This window comes from Nilaparvata lugens, chromosome 9 (assembly GCF_014356525.2).
Source record: "Nilaparvata lugens isolate BPH chromosome 9, ASM1435652v1, whole genome shotgun sequence".
Taxonomy (NCBI): domain Eukaryota; kingdom Metazoa; phylum Arthropoda; class Insecta; order Hemiptera; family Delphacidae; genus Nilaparvata; species Nilaparvata lugens.
In genome coordinates, this window is record NC_052512.1 from 14,697,826 (window position 1) to 14,717,851 (window position 20,026).

The 20,026-nt window shown below is 36.5% G+C and overlaps 2 protein-coding genes across 4 annotated transcripts in view; both read right to left on the bottom strand.

Moving 5' to 3' along the window:
- LOC111052063 overlaps positions 1-8,363 on the bottom strand; it is an 83,119-nt gene extending 74,756 nt beyond the window's left edge. For both annotated transcript variants that reach the window (XM_039435530.1, XM_039435529.1), the window contains exon 1: positions 8,231-8,363. In XM_039435530.1, coding sequence (XP_039291464.1) covers positions 8,231-8,259 — 29 coding nt within the window. In that variant the 5' untranslated portion in view covers positions 8,260-8,363. The remainder of the gene's footprint in view (positions 1-8,230) is intronic.
- The window catches only part of LOC111053501, a 191,262-nt gene continuing 179,136 nt past the window's right edge, over positions 7,901-20,026 (bottom strand). The window contains exons 18-21 of one of the 2 annotated variants that reach the window (XM_039435528.1): positions 19,507-19,644; positions 17,829-17,967; positions 15,900-16,119; positions 7,901-8,389 (exon numbers count right to left, since the gene is read on the bottom strand). In XM_039435528.1, coding sequence (XP_039291462.1) covers positions 8,385-8,389; positions 15,900-16,119; positions 17,829-17,967; positions 19,507-19,644 — 502 coding nt within the window. In that variant the 3' untranslated portion in view covers positions 7,901-8,384. Of the gene's footprint in view, positions 8,390-12,246; positions 12,282-15,899; positions 16,120-17,828; positions 17,968-19,506; positions 19,645-20,026 lie in introns of those variants that run through there. The other variant, XM_039435527.1, reaches the window with a different exon arrangement.

Below are 20,026 nucleotides of genomic sequence, written 5' to 3' on the forward strand. Positions count from 1 at the left end.
AATTTCAAAATTCTCTTCAGTAATGTGCAGTGTCTCAACTTGGCGAAGAAACTTGATATTGAATTGGCAATATGTGGGGTTGATTACAAGATATTGTGCCTTGTGGAGCACTGGCTATGTGATGATCAACTGAAAATGGTAAATTTTGATGACTATTTACTGGTTAGTTCATTCAGTCGAATCACCCATATACATGGAGGAGTAGCAATTTTTGTATCCAAGGATGTACTTGGTCAAAATAAAGCAAGAAATGTAGATTTGAATATCTATCACCATTGTAAGGAGCTTGATTTTGAGTTTGCTTGTATTACATTGTTGGAGCCCAAGATAATAATTGTAAATGTGTACCGTTCACCCAATGGTGACCCAAATTATTTCATAGAACATCTGGAACAGGTTATTCTCCAACTAGTGAAGAAAATGCCAAATCATCATATTGTTATAGGTGGTGACTTTAATTTCAATTTTCTTGATGTTGCATCCACAAATGCTGCAACTTTTGTTAATCTGATGAGGTCCCTGAATTTGTACTGCACTGTGAGACAACCCACAAGAAAGGAAGCCTGTCTAGATAATGTGGTAACGAACTTGCCACAGTGTTTGTACAGAGTGGCAGTGATGAGTTATGCTTTGAGTGACCATGAATCTATCTGTTTCTCTGTGGATGAAAGGAGCTCTGATCTTTTTGTGAATGATCCTCCTAAGGAAATTATGGTGCGCCCAATAGCTAAGAGTCAGTTGAACCACTTCTCACACCTCCTGTCACTGGTGAACTGGAATGAAATAGTAACACCTGGCCCTGCAGAGGAAAATTTCAACAAATTCTTCAGTCGATTTAAGTATCTCTTCGACAACGTTTTCCCTGTCAAAATACAAAAACGAGATCAAAAACCAACCATAGAAATAAGCCCTGTTGGATGAACCAAGAATTGGTTGTACTCAAGAACTGGGTCATTGTGGCCTATGATCGGTACAGAAATCTCAAGACAAATGATGCCAAGCAAATGTACTTAATGCTCAAGAAAGATTACAAAGAAGAACTTCTAAGAGCTAAACAAATTGCAAATGCACAGCATATAAACTCTTCACAAAATAAGTGCTCAGCTGCATGGAGAGTCATAAGAAGAGAAATAGGGACTCCAGGAAGAACCACGAGGATCAAGCCAGACGTTTTCAACTCCTACTTTGTGGACTCAGTTAAGGCAGTTCGTGATTCTATAGGCACTCCAGAAGTATCAGCCCTGCAGTTTCTGAATGCTGTGCCCAAGCCTGAGGCAGCTTTCTCACTTCGACCAGTTTCATGTGAGGAGGTGTTGGAAATTGTAGGTGAATTGAAGAGTTCAAATAGTAGAGACTTTTTTGGCATGTCAGTGGATCTGATCAAGAGTGTCATTATGCAAATCCTTATACCCCTGACCTCCTGCCTGAATGCATGCATCACAGAGGGTGTCTTCCCTACTGTTCTGAAGATCGCTAAGACCATTCCAGTGCATAAGAAGGGATCATTTGATATGCCTGGTAATTTTAGGCCTATCTCTATCCTGCCAGTCTTCTCAAAAATTCTAGAATCCATCATTAAGAAGCAGTTATGCTGGTACTTCGAGAGCACTGGTTTGTTTGTAGATGCTCAGTTTGGTTTTAGAGTTGGCAGAACTACAGCCCAGGCAGTTGGAAGGCTGATAAGCACCATTCTAGAGGGTTTTGAGAGCCATGTTTTCACCGGATTGACATTGTGTGATCTGAGCCGTGCTTTCGACACTGTCGACCACCAAACTCTTCTGTTCAAGCTGGATTATTATGGAGTCACAGAGGGGACATTGAAGCTCATCAAGTCTTATCTGTCGGATCGTAGCCAGGCAGTTCAGGTGAATGGAAGGTTATCTGGATTGGAAGCGATTCTTCATGGGGTTCCCCAAGGATCCATATTGGGCCCCCTACTTTTCATTATCATGATGAATGATCTTCCATCAGTGTTGGGTAACAGGTTGGTTGCATATGCAGATGACACCACATTGTATGATGTCAATAAATCAGTGGACAATCTGAACGTAGAGATGGGTCAGTCTCTGAGTGCCGTCTCAGTTTGGTTTGAGTCCAACTATCTCAAACTGAATGAGGAAAAGACTCAACGGATAATATTTGGCTTGAGAAATGTCACAGATCAGGCAAGGAAAGTTGGACTTCTGGGTTTTCATCTGGATTCAAAGTTGACATGGAACCCTCATATTGACTACATGTGTACAAAGCTCTCCAGAGTAATCTACCTACTTAGGCAGCTGATGCTGTGTGTACCTAAAAGCTATGTGAGGACTGCATATATCTCATTCTTCCAAGGAATAGTGATGTATGGATTGGAACACTGGGGTGCAGCCAGCGGCATTGATAGAGTTCTCCTACTGCAGAAGAGGGCCATCAGGATCATCACAGGCTCTGGCATAATTGATCATTGTCGCCCACTTTTTTGTGCAGAATCGGTCATGACTGTCATCTGCCTTTACATCTTCATATCCCTTAAACAAATCAAGGGCACCCTGGAATGTTTGAGTCTGAGGAGTGACTTTCATGACCACAACACAAGAGGCAGAAGCCAACTCAACCTGCCTTTCACAAGGCTGAGTAGGATACAAAATAGCCCAGGTAGCCTCAGCATGAGGCTTTTCAACCGGCTGCCAGCATCAGCGAGGACTCTTACAACACGGCAGTTCAACAAATGCACCTATGCATTCCTCGTGAAAACCCCTCTGTATTCAATAAGAGAGTTTTTCAGTATTCCGGATGTTACCATCAAAGAATTTTATACATGAACTTTATGGGATACTGTTTTTCTTCATGTGAAATTGTGTTTTTTGCACCTAAGACTTAATTTGCTCATTAATTTAATAAGCTTTATCAAATTCTCCTGTTGTTGATATATATGTTTTGTGTGCTTGTTTTTCTGACGAACCAATTGCTACTTATAGCTTACAAGGTAATAAAGATCATTTATTCATTTATTCATTTATTCATTTATGTTTTCCTTCATGGTGAGAGACGGTCAGGTCCAGGAAGTTGATTGTGTTGTTGATCCCAACTTCTTTTGTGAACTGGATGTTTTTGTGGATGCTCTCGAAGGAGTTGTGGAATATATCTAACTGGCTGTTAAAACCATTCCATAGACAAAGTATGTCATTCACATACCGGAACCAGTATCCCATTTGATTTTTAAACCGTGAATAGTTGAGGATTATTTTTTCAAAACTGTCCATAAATATTTCAGCTAACAGAGGTGAAAGTGGTGAGCATCAAAAGACAAAATAGAAAAATGAGAAAGAAGTGGTGTCTACATGTTGAAGTGTGGGGAGTGCAATGCCAAAAACATTGGTCAGACTGGGAGAAGATTGAGTGTTAGAATTTTAGAACACAAATCAGCATGGAAGAATGGTGAAGACACCTCACAATTTGCAGACCATCTGATTGAAACAGGACACGGATTCAATAGTAACCAAGATGTTAACCTCCTACACATTTCCGAGAAAAGGAAGACTTTTAAATGTATTGGGAGCTATAGAGATTCAGAAAATAGTTGAATGCCCAAACACCACAAAGCTAAATGAAGTTAGAATTTGTCAACTGCTACATCAGTGAAATGATAACCAGAAGTAAACACCAGAGTCATCACCCTCAAACAACCTAAGATGAAGAAATGAAGAAACTACAAATCTTATCAATCTAATCACCTCCAACAATTAACAGGTCTTCTTTATACATAACTAGCAGGAAACCGTGCTTCGCAGGGATCTATTTTCAAACTTGTTAATCTGAAAACTTGACGTAATGAAACTTTGAAGAATTTGAAATAGGCCTTTAACCATCCTTGGTTAATTAAGAATCTAGCCTATATGCAAAATTTCAAGTTAATGAGTCCAGTAGTTAAGACGTGATGATGCATCAAACATAATTTTCCTATACCGTACGTGTATAAGCCAACTCTTTATTTTATTATAGATATGGTTAACGACTGCAAGAGATATGAGTGAGTTGTGAAACTATGATAGCGCCAGAAGTGTCTCAAACACAACATGAACTTTTTGAAAGTGATTTGAAAAAAAGTTAAAACAACAGAACTGAAAGTTGTCAACCTTATCATTCTACCTCCATTCAGAGAGACTTTTGTTTGAGATGAATGAAATCTTCTATCATTCATTTATATAAAAATGAATGTCTGTTTGTGTGTTTGTTCCCTAAGACTAGAAAAATACTTGACATAACGGCATGGAACTTTGAGAAAATGTTGTGTGAATATTGGGGATGGTTTCTGACAAGAAGTTTCAATAGGGTGGCTAATAATGATTATTTATTAATCCATTTTACAGACCTATGTTCTCGAAATTTTCACCTCATGGAAGAGAGTTGTTCATATTGCATTTATTATTACTGAAGAATGTCTGAATAATTTACATTTTTTTGAATTTAGCTTAGTTTATATTCATCCTAAAATGGAAGATGGAAAGAATATGTAATTCCTGGTGATTCATCGTACATCACATATTTCCTGGACCATCTATTGACAATCAACAACTATGAAAACATTGAATTCATCATTGAAACACTGATTTATCCTATCTATTTTTTTCAATTCAACACTTTTCTGTTAGATATTACTACCAATTGATTGGGAAGAATATGTTATGGGAATAATGAATGCTGCATGACTAAGTACGGTACATAGGAAGTCCGTATCTAGATGTAGATGAAAATATTGATTGTCAGATAAATTTAATAATTCACCAAATAAAGTAAAGTGTGACATGAGATACATTGACTTTTTGGCGGTACGAAGTCCGCCAGGTGAGCTAGTTGTAAATAAAGCTTTGTTATTAATGGTCAACGCTGAAAAAAGATAGGCTCAATCACCAGGAATACCATAAATTCTATAAAGGAATAGTGAGCCATTAATTTTGAGAAGTTTTATCACTTACATTATGGACACTGGATACTTTATGGACAATCAATACCTATGAGAATTATTAGCTACAAAATAAAAAACTTTGATTGAAGTGACCCCGACTACTACAATATGAATAACCATTTAGATCAAAAATAAGAAATTACTCACATCTCTCATCCACTGATACTTTTTGTTCACAAAATATTAACACGAGAATATGAGTTACCGTACATTGAATGAACTCACGGCTAGTTCCTACTCCAGTTTGTCTTTTTCTGGCCGTGCTACAAATAAATGTAGGTTCATGTTTGACATCTTGTTTTTGTGATCTTGTAGTTGTCTATTAAGAAATTTGTCAATGTGATTTTCGTTTGCAATAGAATTTGAAATTGAAAAAAGAATTATCAACAAACTCCTAACCAAAGAAAATCTCTGTGCTATGTTCTAATCGGAATGAATGAGACTCCATATACAGCTGATAGAAGGCGCAAACAGAACTGGCCAAGCATACCACAATAGAACAAACTCGTGGCAAGCTCGCGCTTTTGATTAATGGAAAATTAAATTCAATTAGCTGATTCATAAAATTATTTTAAGCCTTCCAATGAATACAACATATGTTAGAATATCATGTGTCAATTATCTCAGTTCCATATTTATGGCATTCATCTTACCATGTTCATAACCTTACTAAATAGGATCCTTTTTCATCCTTTGAAACCCTTAGAGGCAAAATGTTTCAAAATCCGTTCTTAGTGCGCGTCTAGCATGTTTGAAGAATATTTGTGCAGAGTTTTAAGTCTGTAGGCCAATTAGTTTGAGCTGTAGTGTGATTTTACATGGAAATTTTCAAAAAATGCCCTCTCCTGGACCCCTCTCTGCAACTGGTCAGAATTTTTCTGCAAAGATCTAATTTTTTTTGTAGCTGAACAAGAAAGTTATTCATGACTTTGCTGTGCAATGAGCGGTTAAAAAGTACAAAATTTTTGGGGGGCCCCAGCTCCCTCAGGGGGGAAAATTTCTGAAAATCCTCTCTTAGTGGATGTTTTGAGGCTATCATAAACAATTGTGCAAAATTTCAAGTTTGTAGGCTCAGTAGTTTGGGTTGTGGTGTGATTTCAGTCTGTATAGGGGCTTAGCCTTTTATGGATATAGAGAAGAAGAGAAGAGAAGAGAAGAGATAGAGATATGAGATGCGTACACTTAATTCTAACCAGTTTTCAATTTTCATTTTTCTAACATTCTTCAACAGTATCTAAGTCAACTTATCCTTATAATTACATTTTTCTTTTTTTAATTAAGATATTCAGGATACCTTGTTTAGTTTTAGTTCAACCTACAAAGAGGCTACCAATTCTCTCTATTCCATTTTATTTGAGTTTTTGATTTCAACTTAGAGCCTAGATTAATTTATTATTCAATGTAACATTTCCATAATTCATTCGAGCTCCCATAATATAAGCTATGTTTAGCATCTTCTCTTAAATGACAACAAACCACTGGTCACCCTTGTCAGCTGGTCCCCAACTAAGGCTAAGTTTATAGATCAACTAGCTGTCAGGCTCGCTTCGCTCGCCATATCCATCTAGCCAGGGGCCTTCGCTCCCTGGACCCCCGACTGTATCGTCCAAAAATGAGGTCAGCGGGCTCGCTTCGCTCGCCTACATGTAGACCTCAGCGGAACCTCTGTACCGAATTTGAACGTATTATGTCAATTTGATCTCGGAAAACACCTGTTACTAAATCGGCGTATCTTTAGCGAAGTCTTCCACCTCAGCTAAACCTGTGTACTGAATTTTTTTTAATATATTTCCATCAATTATTGAAAAAGGTGAGGAAACGCAGAAAAGCTGAGAAAACGCTAATTTTGGGCGTATCTTTGGCGATATTTCGAATTCCTTCTAACACAACATTATTGCACCCCAGCTGAGCTTCTGTAGTAAATTTGAACATTTTCTGTTTATTTGTTCTCGATAAAGCTGAGAAAACGCTAAAAAACGCAGATTTTGGGCGTATCTTTGGATTTTTTTTCCAAATCCGTTCTTATTGCGCCTCTAAAGGGCCAACTGAACACACCTACCAAATTTGAAATGTTATGTCATATTTTCATCATATGTTAGGACGATCCAGTCGGAGGTCCAGACTAAACGGATATGGCGAGCGAAGCGCGCCTGACGGCTAGTAATATAATATTTCCAGGAATAGCTCTGATTGAAGTAGCAGTACCCAATCAATTTTTCCGCGATAAATCAGGACCTCCTAAATAGGTATTTAGGAGGTACTGGATAAATTGGTATTCAGGAGGTCCTGGATAAATGCATTTCAATCTTCAACTTGGTGTCAATCTAACAAAGTCAACTCAACTTAATGCCAACCTGACAAAATTTTTAATTTAGTTACCAGAACAACTGTTTCGAAGAGGTACTCTCTCTAGATTATAATTCTATATTGACATATGGTATGGACATTCCAATTATAATTTCAAGATATTGAAATAAGAAGAATATACATGCTAAAAGACGAACTTTATACTCTTAAAAACCACCCTTAGAGTTGAAATATCGCCAAAAGATTTCTTAGTGCGCCTCTAAAGGGCCAACTGAACATTCCTACCAAATTTGAACGTTTTTGGTCCGGTAGATTTTCAGTTCTGCGAGTGAGTGAGTGAGTGAGTCAGTCAGTCAGTGAGTGAGTGAGTGCCATTTCGCTTTTATATATACATAGATTTAATAGATTATATTATATTCAATTAATTTATATATTTATATATATTTCATACATTCCTTGTAATATATTCAGACAACAGTAAATTAGAATTTTCCAATTACTATTTCTCTTCACTAAATGTATTAAGTTATGTTGGCTAACATGTACCAATTTTAGTGTTTACCTCAACCTTTTAGCTTTAGTCAACTTGAAAATGTGACCGGTGTGGTCACGAAACCATGGTCGTGTACTAAATAAAACAGTGTAGAATTTTACAACATATTTGTGTTTCTATTTAATTATGGAACGGTTCTACAATATTGACAATGACTCAGTCGAATGCATGTTAACTCGTGATTATTGAAATAGACCGCACGAAAATAGTCCAATATGAGTAGATGTAACATTGCCAATAGTAAGACACGATCAATGTTGTTGACAGCTGATTATAAAATGAAAATTAATTAATATTTCAATAATACACCCAACGAGTTGGCAAAGTCTATGTGTTATGAGAGAGGCTGAGGAGAGACTCAGCTTTTCCAAATACTATCGGACTACTTTCGTGTGGTCTACTGTAGTAGATGGTCATCATACATGACCAGTTGTTTAGATTTTTTATCCATTTCTGATGCGGCGTATCCAGTCGAGAATGGCAAAATCTGTATAGAGTGGCCTATTTGCGAAATCTGTTTTCTGTAAACAGCTCTGCTATCCAATGTATAGTATACATCTCTCACTCCATATACATTCAATCTGCAAAAAAATTCAAACAATTCTGATTTGAGAAATTGTAAACTATATTCGTTAGAACCAATATAATAAACTATCAGAATATATTCAATCTGAATCGGGAAAATCCACTTCTAACTTAGGAAAAATATTTTCCCTGTGTGAATAAAGTGGGCTATATTTGAGAATATTCTTTACAGGAATGATCAATTGATAATATGAGAAAAAAGCAAGCAGGCTCGCTTCGCTCGCCTTACCCGTCTAGCCTGGACTCCCGGCTGGATCATCTAGAGATAGGATCAGCATTTTTAATTTGAGCTTGCTTCCTTCCGTCAAAAAAACGCTAGGAAAACGCACTAAAACCGCCTATCTTAGGCGTATCTTCAGCGTATTTCTGATTTCCATACCCTTGCTGAACTTGGGTATTGAATTCGAACATGATCTGCCAATTAGTTCTTGCAAAGGCCTAGAAAACGCTCAAAAAAAGTCGATCTTGCGCGGAACTTGGGGGTTATTTCAAAACCCTTTCAATACACAGTTTAAACAAAATTTCATCAGAATTTAATAAAAGAAGCATATTATGAGACTAAAACTATGATTAATATTAAATTTAGAGAAAAGCTCAAAACGAAGCACAATGCGAATGATCAATTATTGAAATTATCTACTAAAAACCATCGGTATTTCCATGCGTCCCTACAATATAATGCTAAGTTCTTCCAATTTTTGCCATTCATAAAGTCCTTGAACTCATTCATTTGCAAAAGTGCCTCTCCCAACCACTTCCTTCTCCATTCTCCTAACACTGGACATCTTGCTATAAAATTATAGATATCCTCCTGCTCTTTCTTATTGCATAGCGAACAGCACCAATTTCTTTCCGGCATCCAAGGTCTAATAGTTCAAGTCAATTAATTCTCCTTTCGCCTTCATAATCCATCGAACCTCCGTGAATTTCAGGTCGCTTTCAAGATAGCTATCCTTTCCCAGGCTATGGTTCAGACTATTGTATATCAGATGATATTCTGCATCTCTCGCTTTAGCCTGCAAGTTTTCCAAATTCTTTAATCTCACTCCCTCTGTCAACTTTTTCAATTCTTTTTCCCAGTTAGGAACACTTCGAACACCCAAATTAATCTCAATTCCCAAATCTCCGGCTATCTCATTCCAACATTTATACCAAGACAATCGTTGAATAATTATCTGGAAAGCCAACTTTTTCGGATATCTTCCATCTCTATATGATAGTACTTTAAGAATTTAAGCTACCTGCAAGTTGAGGGTAAATTCATATAAAGGCGACTCCCTAGTTTCCAAGAGAAGAAGATAGTTAGGTGTATTCGAGGGCAATCCAAACAATCGCTTTATAAAGAATCGCTTAAGCTTCTCCACTTCATCAAACCTTCTATATCCCCATACTTGCGCTCCATAGCACATAACTGCCCTAGCAACCGCTCTAAACAATATCCACTTTGACGACAAAGGCCCACTCGCCTCACTGACCATATGCTTCCATGCTGCATTCAATCCCATCTTTGCACACTTCAATTTTTCACTCATATGATTTGTAAAACTCAAATTTGGAGTAAGTATCATACCTAAATACTTATATCTATAATTTACAACCTCAATAGCTTCACCTCTGAAAATCCATTTTTCATCCTTCCTCATTCTTCCGCCCTTCTTAAAAATCATTATCTTTTACTTTTCTAAATTCACGCAAAGACTCCACATCTTGCAATATTTTTCCAACCTAACAATCATGCCTTGCAATTCTTTTGGGGAATCTGCCAATATAACAATATCGTCTGCATACATTAATAAGCTTACTTTAAACCCTACCAAACAAGAACCCCCTCTCAATTCATCCTCCAGATCATTTAAAAAAGTGCAAACAATAATGGACTTAATAAACAACCTTGTCTGACACCAGTACCTGTACAAAACGACTCCGTTATACCATCTTTATACCACACACTCGACGCTGTATCTCTATACAAGCTTTTAATAATTGCGAGAACCTTAGTTGACAATCCCATAGTAGAAAGCTTGTATAACAACGCCCCCCTGTGAATTGAAAGCATACAACTTGCCCCCTTTTTTTGCGCACTTCAACTCAGCCAATGAGATGAGACTGAATAGATTATCCACTGTCGAGTAACCCTTGCGAAATCCTGCTTGGTTTTCCTCCAGAATCACCTTTCTTGAGCAATGGATAAATTATGGAATGCCTAAAACTCGATGGAACATCTCCTCTTGAAAATAACTCATTGCAAACTCTAACTATTTCATTCAGCAGCTGGTCTGGTGCATTCTTATAAAATTCATATGGTATACTATCCCTACCCGCCGCTTTGTTATTTTTAGCCTTTTTTAATACAATTTTAAGCTCTTCTAGTGTAAAATTTTTGTCTAATTGCTCATTTCCTATGTATGGTTCAGCAAAAGAAAATGTCTCTGAACTCAAGGGTGATTTCAGTAACTCTGAAAAATGATTGACCCAATCTGAAATTCCAATTTTGTTAACGAGTCGACAGTCACGTCTTTTCAATTTATTCACCGCCTCCCAAAACGATTTTGTATCTTTTACAGTCTCTAATCTACTATACAAAACCGCACGATAATTTTTTTGCTTAGCTATACAAAGTTCCTCATACTTTTTCTTTTCTGTCAATAACATTTCTCTGATATAATCAGAATTATTCCTTCTGAATATTTTCAATAATGCAAATATCTTATCACGCAGTCTAGCACAATCCCCATCAAACCACTCTTGCTTGAACTTCACTTTCTGCTGTCCTATCTGTAAGGTTTTATTTGAAGATTTCTTAATGCAATCGGTTAATTCAAAAACTAATTGTTCTGTATCGACATTATCTAAACTTCTTTCTGCATGTTTTTTGCATCTTTCTGCATGCAATTGCTGCATGTTGCAGATAACTCTATCTTTATAATATTTTTCATCACTTTTTTTACTCCAAATTAATTTCGGTGGCAGACGACTGTATGCCTCAACCCTGTCCTGAGCCGCGCCAATTTTCTTCAACTGGAGTTGCACTGGCAAATGATCAGAAAAAATCTCTGGAACAACAATGAACCCATTCAAAAATTTCATGCTATTTTTAGAAATTGCAACCAAATCGATCACCGATGCTCCCATACTTCCTATAAATGTGTAATTGTCATCTGTATCACCCTTTACTCGCCCATTTGAAACAATTAATTCAAAATCATCACATAGTTCGAGAAATTTTTGTCCTCTACTATTTGATATCTTATCTTTTGATTTTCTGTTTAAGGACAGATTGACTAGCGAAGACGATTCTTCGTTAAAAAATATCTTATCAGATAATTATTCTTGTTTCTCGCCTATCCTAACATTTGAATCCCCTATAAGAATTGAGTTGGGTATTTCACTCCCATAAGTTGAATCACTTGAAGTATTAAACTCATTCGTCCAGTCATTACAATTGAGATAAATCGGCAAAATATTAACGCTCTCTTTATCGGTTAATTCTAATCTAATCACATCTACTCTATTAATCTTACTAATACTAATGTAACTAGACACTTCAGAACTTTTATTTATTGGCCACAGCATACCTCCACTCGCCCTACCGAACCGTGAAGTCCTGACTGCATACACCCATCTCATTTCAAAATTTTAAAAAAAATTACTAAAATAATCTACTTCTATTCCTGTCACAAATGTCTCTGCTAAAATAAAAATATCTTGTTCATTCATAAAACTAAAAAAAATACTGTCCTTGACTTCTGCTTTCAACCCATTAACATTAATGTAGACAATATTTATTACCTTGACCGCTTCATTATCTAAGTTCTCTTCCACTGACGGAAGCCCTCCCCAATGTTGTGCTGCGTCCTCCTGACCAGCTTTAATATACTAACCTATATCCTGTATTCAAAACACCATGACAGGTTTTTAATTAAGGCAGATAGGAACCGTGCTCCACAAGGGTTAAATTAAAACCTTGACCAACTGCAAACCCAACCTCCTGAAATCTTGAATAGTTGAGTATAGGCCTACAACCATCCTCAATAAATTGAGAATTCATATGCAAAATTTTAAGTTATCAGTTCAATTCCATCAGTTCAAGAGCAGCAGAATTTATACTAGTAGGCGAGTACTGCTATTGGTCGAGGGCATGAACGCCTGCCATTGGCCTAGCTAGACAGTCTCCTACCCCTCAACAGTGTTCATGCCCTCGACCAATAGAAGTACTCGCCTACTAGTATAAATTCTGCTGCTCTTGTATTTAGTTTTGGTTTATCAGAGATTGACAATGGTGTAATAACCGAAACCGGTCTTTCTAATTATCAATAAATCAGTGGTTTTTTGACAATTTCTTAGTCTTTTTCATTCAATATGAATAATTACCACAATATCAACTTCCCAACTACACAAAAAGTGAAACTACCAAGTCAAGCTGAACAAGTGAAGTTATATTTTGAATTGAAACTCAAGTATGGAGTAGCAGAAAGGAACATTTTCTTCAATAGACAATGCTTGAGACTGAAGGTTATACCAAAGTATGTGGCAATAGTAACCAACAACACTCTTCTACTATTGCACAGAAGGGCATAAAAACAGCCCAGAAATCTTGGATTAAGAAGGAGATCAGTCACTGGTATAAAATAAGGGATAGCTTATCTTTCTACATTTATATTCTCCACATACAACTGGCAAGCAAACTACACAAGGCTGAGTGGGATTTCCTAGACAACAAATGTAGGGAACAACTTTTTAGGAGATTGAGTGAGAAAACAGTCACTCAAAACAAAAAACTGCAGAAATTTCTCAAAGATCAACATCCGACACTAAATAATAGGCCTATCATTCAACATCAACACAAGTTTGCTGATAGGGTAGTTAATTTCTCACAAGTCCAATTTTCATCCTCAGAGACAGAGATACTAGGACGAGGTAACAAATAAAGTAGTCATAACTATTTGGATAACCAACAACTTGAACGACTAGCATACAGCATTGATAGCAATTGGGAAGCCTCAAAGATCAAAATACTAACTGACAGTTGTGCTGACATAATTCTTCAAGAAAAGACAAGGGAACTTCGACCAGAGATCACAAAAACGGCAGACATTATGAAGAATTTAAAGAAGAAGATGAAAACCAATGACCTGATGATTTTGAAAGCTGACAAAGGATGCACTACAGTGATAATGGATAAGGACGAATATCTAAGTAAGGTGAACCATTTCATTGCAGATAACAATTTTATTGAGATTAACTCCAATCCCACCACCAAAATCAATAGCTTGATTAGAAATAAGTTGACCATCACCACCAAATTATTTAACAAGAAAGAAACTAAGTATCTAACATCCATATCCACCTAGACTTTTCGGTCAACCTAAATTACACAAAGCTAATGTTCCTATAAGACCAGTGGTATCTTTTGTTAATTCCCCCTGCTCTAAATTAGCTCACAAACTGAATAGCACCTTTCGGTCATTAACACATTTGTGTTTTCAACCAAAGTCCAGTATCAAAAATTCATTGGAGTTGGTCAACAATATAAAACATATTCCTGTTCTATCATCCTATAAACTTGTGTCATTTGATGTTACTTATTTATTCACTAACATTCCGGTGGGAGAAAGTCTTGGAAGAGCTGAGGAAATAATGGAAGCCTCTATAAATGATCATACACTCAGAGAAGAACTGATAGGATTGATGAAGTTATGCACTCAGCATAGTTATTTCAAATTTAACAATAAATTTTTTGAACAAAGAGAGGGGTTGGCAATGGGGTCACCCCTCTCACCACTCCTAGCTGAATTATTTATGGATAAGTTAGAAAGTAGAATCATTGAAAATAGTCATTTCAAAGATAAAATTGTTTACTGGTTTCGATATGTTGATGATATTATTTGCTTATGGAAAGGAGGTAACAGACAACTAGACAATTTTCTTTCCTATCTGAATGAATTACATCAGAGTATAAAATTCACTGTAGAGGTAGAACAGGATTGTGTATTGAATTTTCTAGATTTAAGAATAGATCATAGCACTGGTTTTCACAAGTTTTCTATTTCCAGAAAACCAACCCATACTGATGTTATCATTCCTCTTCATTCTTGTCATCCTATTTCTTACAAACTTGCTGCTTTCAATAGCATGGTCTATAGAGCACTAACAATACCTATGAGCCATCATGATTTTGATATTGAGATCACTAAAATTAAACAGATAGCTGTCACAAATGGGTATGAAGAAAGTATGGTGGACAGATTATTGAGTAAAATTAATGGAAAAAGTACAATCAATTCTAGCTTTGTAGGCTCAAACTGTGAGGAGAAGACTTAGATAACAATCCCATATTTAGGCCTTGTATCTGATAAAATCGGTAGGGAATTGAAGAGGAATGGATTTCACGTTGCTTTCAAGACCAAACCGATTTTAAATAGTCTATTTAGCTGGAGTAAAGACAAAATTGATATTTGGGATAAAAGCGGGGTGTACAAACTTAAATGTGATGATTGTAATGCTTGTTATGTGGGTCAGACTGGTAGAAGTTTCAAAAGTAGAATTAAAGAACACATCAGAGATTGGAATAAACAAAAAAGGAATCTAACTTTGCAGAACATTTGATAAAAAATAATCACAAGTTCACAGTTAAGGAGAATGTTGAGTTTCTGCATGTTAATAACAAAGGCAGATCTTTGAATATTCTAGAGGCTTTAGAAATAACAAGAGTAATTAAGGAAAATTCCCAGTATAGTTTGAATGACCAGATTCATTTCAACCAGTACAACACTACGAATTTAGTTTTATCATAAAATTGTAAGCATACATTAGTCAATAGTTTTTCCATTTACATATTTGTTTTATTATCTTTCACACTTGTTTTCTTGGTTCTTATTTTGTAGTAAAAGTAAATTTTATTATCATGGCAATTCTGTTGCTTAAGCCGCCATTTTGTCACACTGTTGAGGGGGAGGAGACTGTCTAGCTAGGCCAATGGCAGGCGTTCATGCCCTCGACCAATAGCAGTACTCGCCTACTAGTATAAATTCTGCTGCTCTTGTATTTAGTTTTAGTTTATCAGAGATTGACAATGGTGTAATAACCGAAACCGGTCTTTCTAATTATCAATAAATCAGTGGTTTTTTGACAATTTCTTAGTCTTTTTCATTCAATATGAATAATTACCACAATATCAACTTCTCAACTACACAAAAAGTGAAAATATTGTACTTGACGTTGCTGTGAATGTCAGTTAGTCTAGTTACACACAAATCGATTTTTGGCCATACAATTATTCGCCATCCTCATGAACTCTTTTATACTGAATATAGCTTGGCAAATAGATGTTGTGTTCATGTGTTTGTCAAGTTTTGTTGAGTCTGGTAGATTTCATAAGAATGTAAGAAATTGAACGTCCAAAAATCAATGTGTGTGTTACGGGACTCGACTATGAACATCATTATTGTCCTGTGAACACATACTTACCGGCCGCGACATGTAATATACTTTTTATTATAAACTCACCATATTTCACGATAGGGTAGTTTGCGCCGTTCTCATGATACCTGATGACAATTATCTCATATTCGTACGGTGTAAACGAATGCTTTTTCCCCGACCTTTTTGTCCTAGATATTGTTGCTGTATTGCCACCAAAAATAGTTACTCCATAAAAATAGCGAATTTCTTTGATGCTCCACCAATTATTGAGCGAAAATTGGTGGTGGACTCTCACAATACCATTCTGTGAACAAAAGATTTCGAGATACTAGTTTCAGTTGTTGAAAAAAGCATTAACTTATACTTCACCACCCGGTTGCACAAAAGTCTGTCAATTTGTAATCTCGATTAAATTCCACAGGAGCCAATCAGAGAAGACTTCTTCTCAAAAACCTTCTGTGATTGGTTGTCGTGGAATTCAATCATATTTTTGTGCCGGGCCTGTGTGTTATAGGTGGTAGATATTTATATTGTAATTGTCAAACCACTGATTTATTACTTTATAAACCACTATTTATTACTATTTTGAAATACTAGTTCCGATTGTTACACCATTATTAATCTCCAGTAGAATTAGTAATGTATTTATTTCTAGTAATATTCTCTTGACGATTAGAATGTAATTGATTATTCAAAACAGGAATGAACTGTGCAACAGATATGTCGGTATCAGTCATCCTCTATAGAAGGAAGTGGCAAGGCAGGGAATCGGAACGTTGTTCTCCTATCTTACGTCACTGACATTATAACGTTGACCTCATTATAGAAGGGGTTTCACACCATCCTTGAATTAGTCAACTACCCTGGGATCATGGGGTATGGGCAACCCGCCATACAACACATTTTACCACTGAATTTCTATAATATAATAGTCTAGGCATTATTATTATTTTGATAATTGGAACATCAAAATTTAAAAGAATGGTTTGTATTAATATTTTTGGACTGAAAATTTTGTGGAAATCTAGAAGACATAACCTTATTTCGGACTTTAAATTTTACCTAAATTTGGGAGAGAAATAGTACAAGGTATTCTTAGTTTTTCTCTCCCAATCTGTGCTTCATTGTGAAAAAGAATAAAGAATATGAATATGAAGAAAGGCAACGAATTCCCAAAAAAGGGTACAGAGGGAAGACCTTTCAGCTCTGTTTATGGAAGCAAAAAAAAGGGCCCACGCACCTACCCCCTGTGTTAAAGGTATGAGGCTGGTTGAAAGGTATCATTTTTTACTTTTTCGCATATAGTTTTCTCGAAAACTATACGTCCTACGAACATGATTATTGAATACAAAATTGATGATACTATTTTTGGTGAGATATAATAATTTTTTCTATAATATAAAACTAGAATATTGTCTAAAAATACCACGAATTTATCAAAAAGTTACAAACATGTTGCAGCACCCATGGTGTCATATGTTGAAACATGTTTGTAACTTAATGAATTCGTGATTTTTTTCAGCCAAAATTCTAGTGTTCCATTACTAATTGAAGCTTGCAAATTGAAATTTCCTGCAACATTTATTTCTCAGCTTTTCCCATATCTTCAATAGTTTCCGAGATATCAGCACTTGAATGTGTGAAATTGAAGAAAATCTCGTTTGCCTCCTTATAACTTTTCAACGATTAATAAAAATAATCACCCATCCTCCTGAAGAACTTTGAATAAAGTATTAAATTTTCTCCAATTCGAGGTTTGATTCCGTTGTTTTACTCATTTAACTGCTCATTTTTGCAAAAATGCATGAAAAATTGAAATCTCCAGGTTTGGTTGATATTCGGTGTATGGATAGAGGTTGACCTAACAAGTGTCGTGCTATCATATGAGACGTTTCGCTGCAATACAGAGTGAGTTATTCACTGAAACATAAAATCTCCCCTCTACTCTGAGAGCAGAAAAATCACTCATCTTCAAATGCTTATAACTCAATAATGGGAGTGAATTTCGCTCACCTCATTGGTTTGGTCTGAGCATATCCAAAATTCTGTTGATATTTCGTTGATGAAATATGCGGAAATGTTTTTATTGTCGTTGTCTACTGTCATTTTGGTTTTAAGCGACGTGAATCTTCCTGTCGAGTCTTTTTCACATCTTCAAACAAAATTTGGAAACATGTTACTTAGAAATACATAGCAATTATAACATAATCATTATTCAACGTTAAAAAACTTCAAGTATGGTACCATTCTATTCATCATACTGAATTCAAATAGATTCATATATTAAAAATTCTTCTCCACTATGAAAACAATATTTTATAGATATAGATTCATGTCATAGTCAGGGTCTAATTGAAATTGGTTTGTTGTCCTTGTCTGTGATTGAACAAGGCAAATGTAACCATGACCACTTAATAGCAATGATCACAAAATTACAATGTTATCACTTGTGCAAAATTTAAAACATCTACTAACTCTAGTGCCAACTAAAACATTTAAAATGTCCCGTTGTCCTGCACCACTCATTGGTTTCATATGCAGTACCAGACTTTGAATAGGTACAGTAGCTTTGCATCCGTGACTTTAGAATGGCATATGGACAAGGTATGGTTCGCGGGGTAATATTCACGGCTTTGCAAAAACATCAGAGACCTTAACCTAGCTCCGCAGTGCAGGCTGGATGCTTGTCTGACTCGGACTAGGCGCTGAGACAGCAAATAATAGCAGCGTTGGTGGGAATGCGAGCGGCCGCAGTAACGTCTTCCACCCAGCAATGTTCGGCGTAGTTCCGCCTAGTGGACAGACGAAAGATCAAACCAGTCGGTTATTTGATCCCTCCAGCCAGGCTCAGCCAAGCAGCCGAGACAATAGAACAATGGAGTGACGGTCTTATTCGCGTTCATCAGCAGTTTTCTTTCTCACGATTATTTTGATTTTTGTGCTACCTATAATCAATAATAACTCCAGTCACCAGTAAAAAGTTTCCAGAAACGTGGTGTACTTCCATATTAATGACTTTTCATGATGATTTTTAATTATTTAAATACATTTTTAACATTCTGAGCCTTCAGGCTAAACTTGGGGTCGCTGAGAACGAATCTGCAATCAGAATTTCTCTATCACGAAAAATAACGAAAAAAACCCAGCTGTTGATCTTCCAACAACCGTTAACAGTCATCCTGCAATGCTGCCGAAATACCTCCAAGTCAGACACCCATCTCAAATGCCAAGCTGTGAGAAACCATCCTGCACTGCGGCGCTAGGTTAAGATCCGTAGATGGAGGAAGCTCCCTACACACAGAAATTCTTCATGAATGAGAGAGTTGCATCATATCACCACAGAGGAAAGAAACACTACTTATGCTTATTCCGTGATATCACCAACAAAGGAAAGAGCAAGTTGAACGATTATCAGCTGATTTGTGCTGTGTTGTTCTAGAAGGACGTAACTCCAAAAAGCTCCTTGTGTATCTTTTTGGATGCAACACGTTGCTTTTGAGAAGATACAAAAGAGCATCTGTTGCTTATGGGAAGATACATTTTCAAGAATGTTGGATGTTTTTGTTTGGGTAGTATTGTGTGCTAGTGGCCCTCCGCCGCTACAGGACCCGGACTGTACTGTATCACCTACGAGAGAAAACACATCAAAAGATCAGAGCAACTCTATTTTATATAATTTCATCGTACTCACCTCAATGTCATTTCAGCATTTCCAAACGTTTTCGTCCATCTCGTGTCAATGGTAATGGTATCATATGCTTCGATACTTAGAGAATGAGGCAAATCATCAAAATATTGCATTGCTCCCATCAATTCACGATTAATGACTCTGAAAATAAAAAATGATTCGTTCATCAATATTCAGTCTCATTCATAGATAACGAGGAAGAGTAGGAACAACTGAAATACATAATTATCTACTCATATTTCTATATCTGTTCTCTATGGATGAAAATATATTGACAACTGGCTTCTCAAAGGGCCTCATCCGCTGAGAATTGAGAGTAGAAAAAGGAGAGGAAGAGGATGAAGAAGAAGGAAGAAGAAGAAGAACGAAGAAGAAAAAGATGAAGAACGGTGAAGAAGAAGAAAGATAAAGCACGGAGCACACTGGAGACGCGTCGCGCGGCGTCGCTCAGCCGTGGAATTATTCCGGTTGAATACTTAGCATGTAAATAAGTTAGAATACGCACACTGGAAGCGCGCCGCGC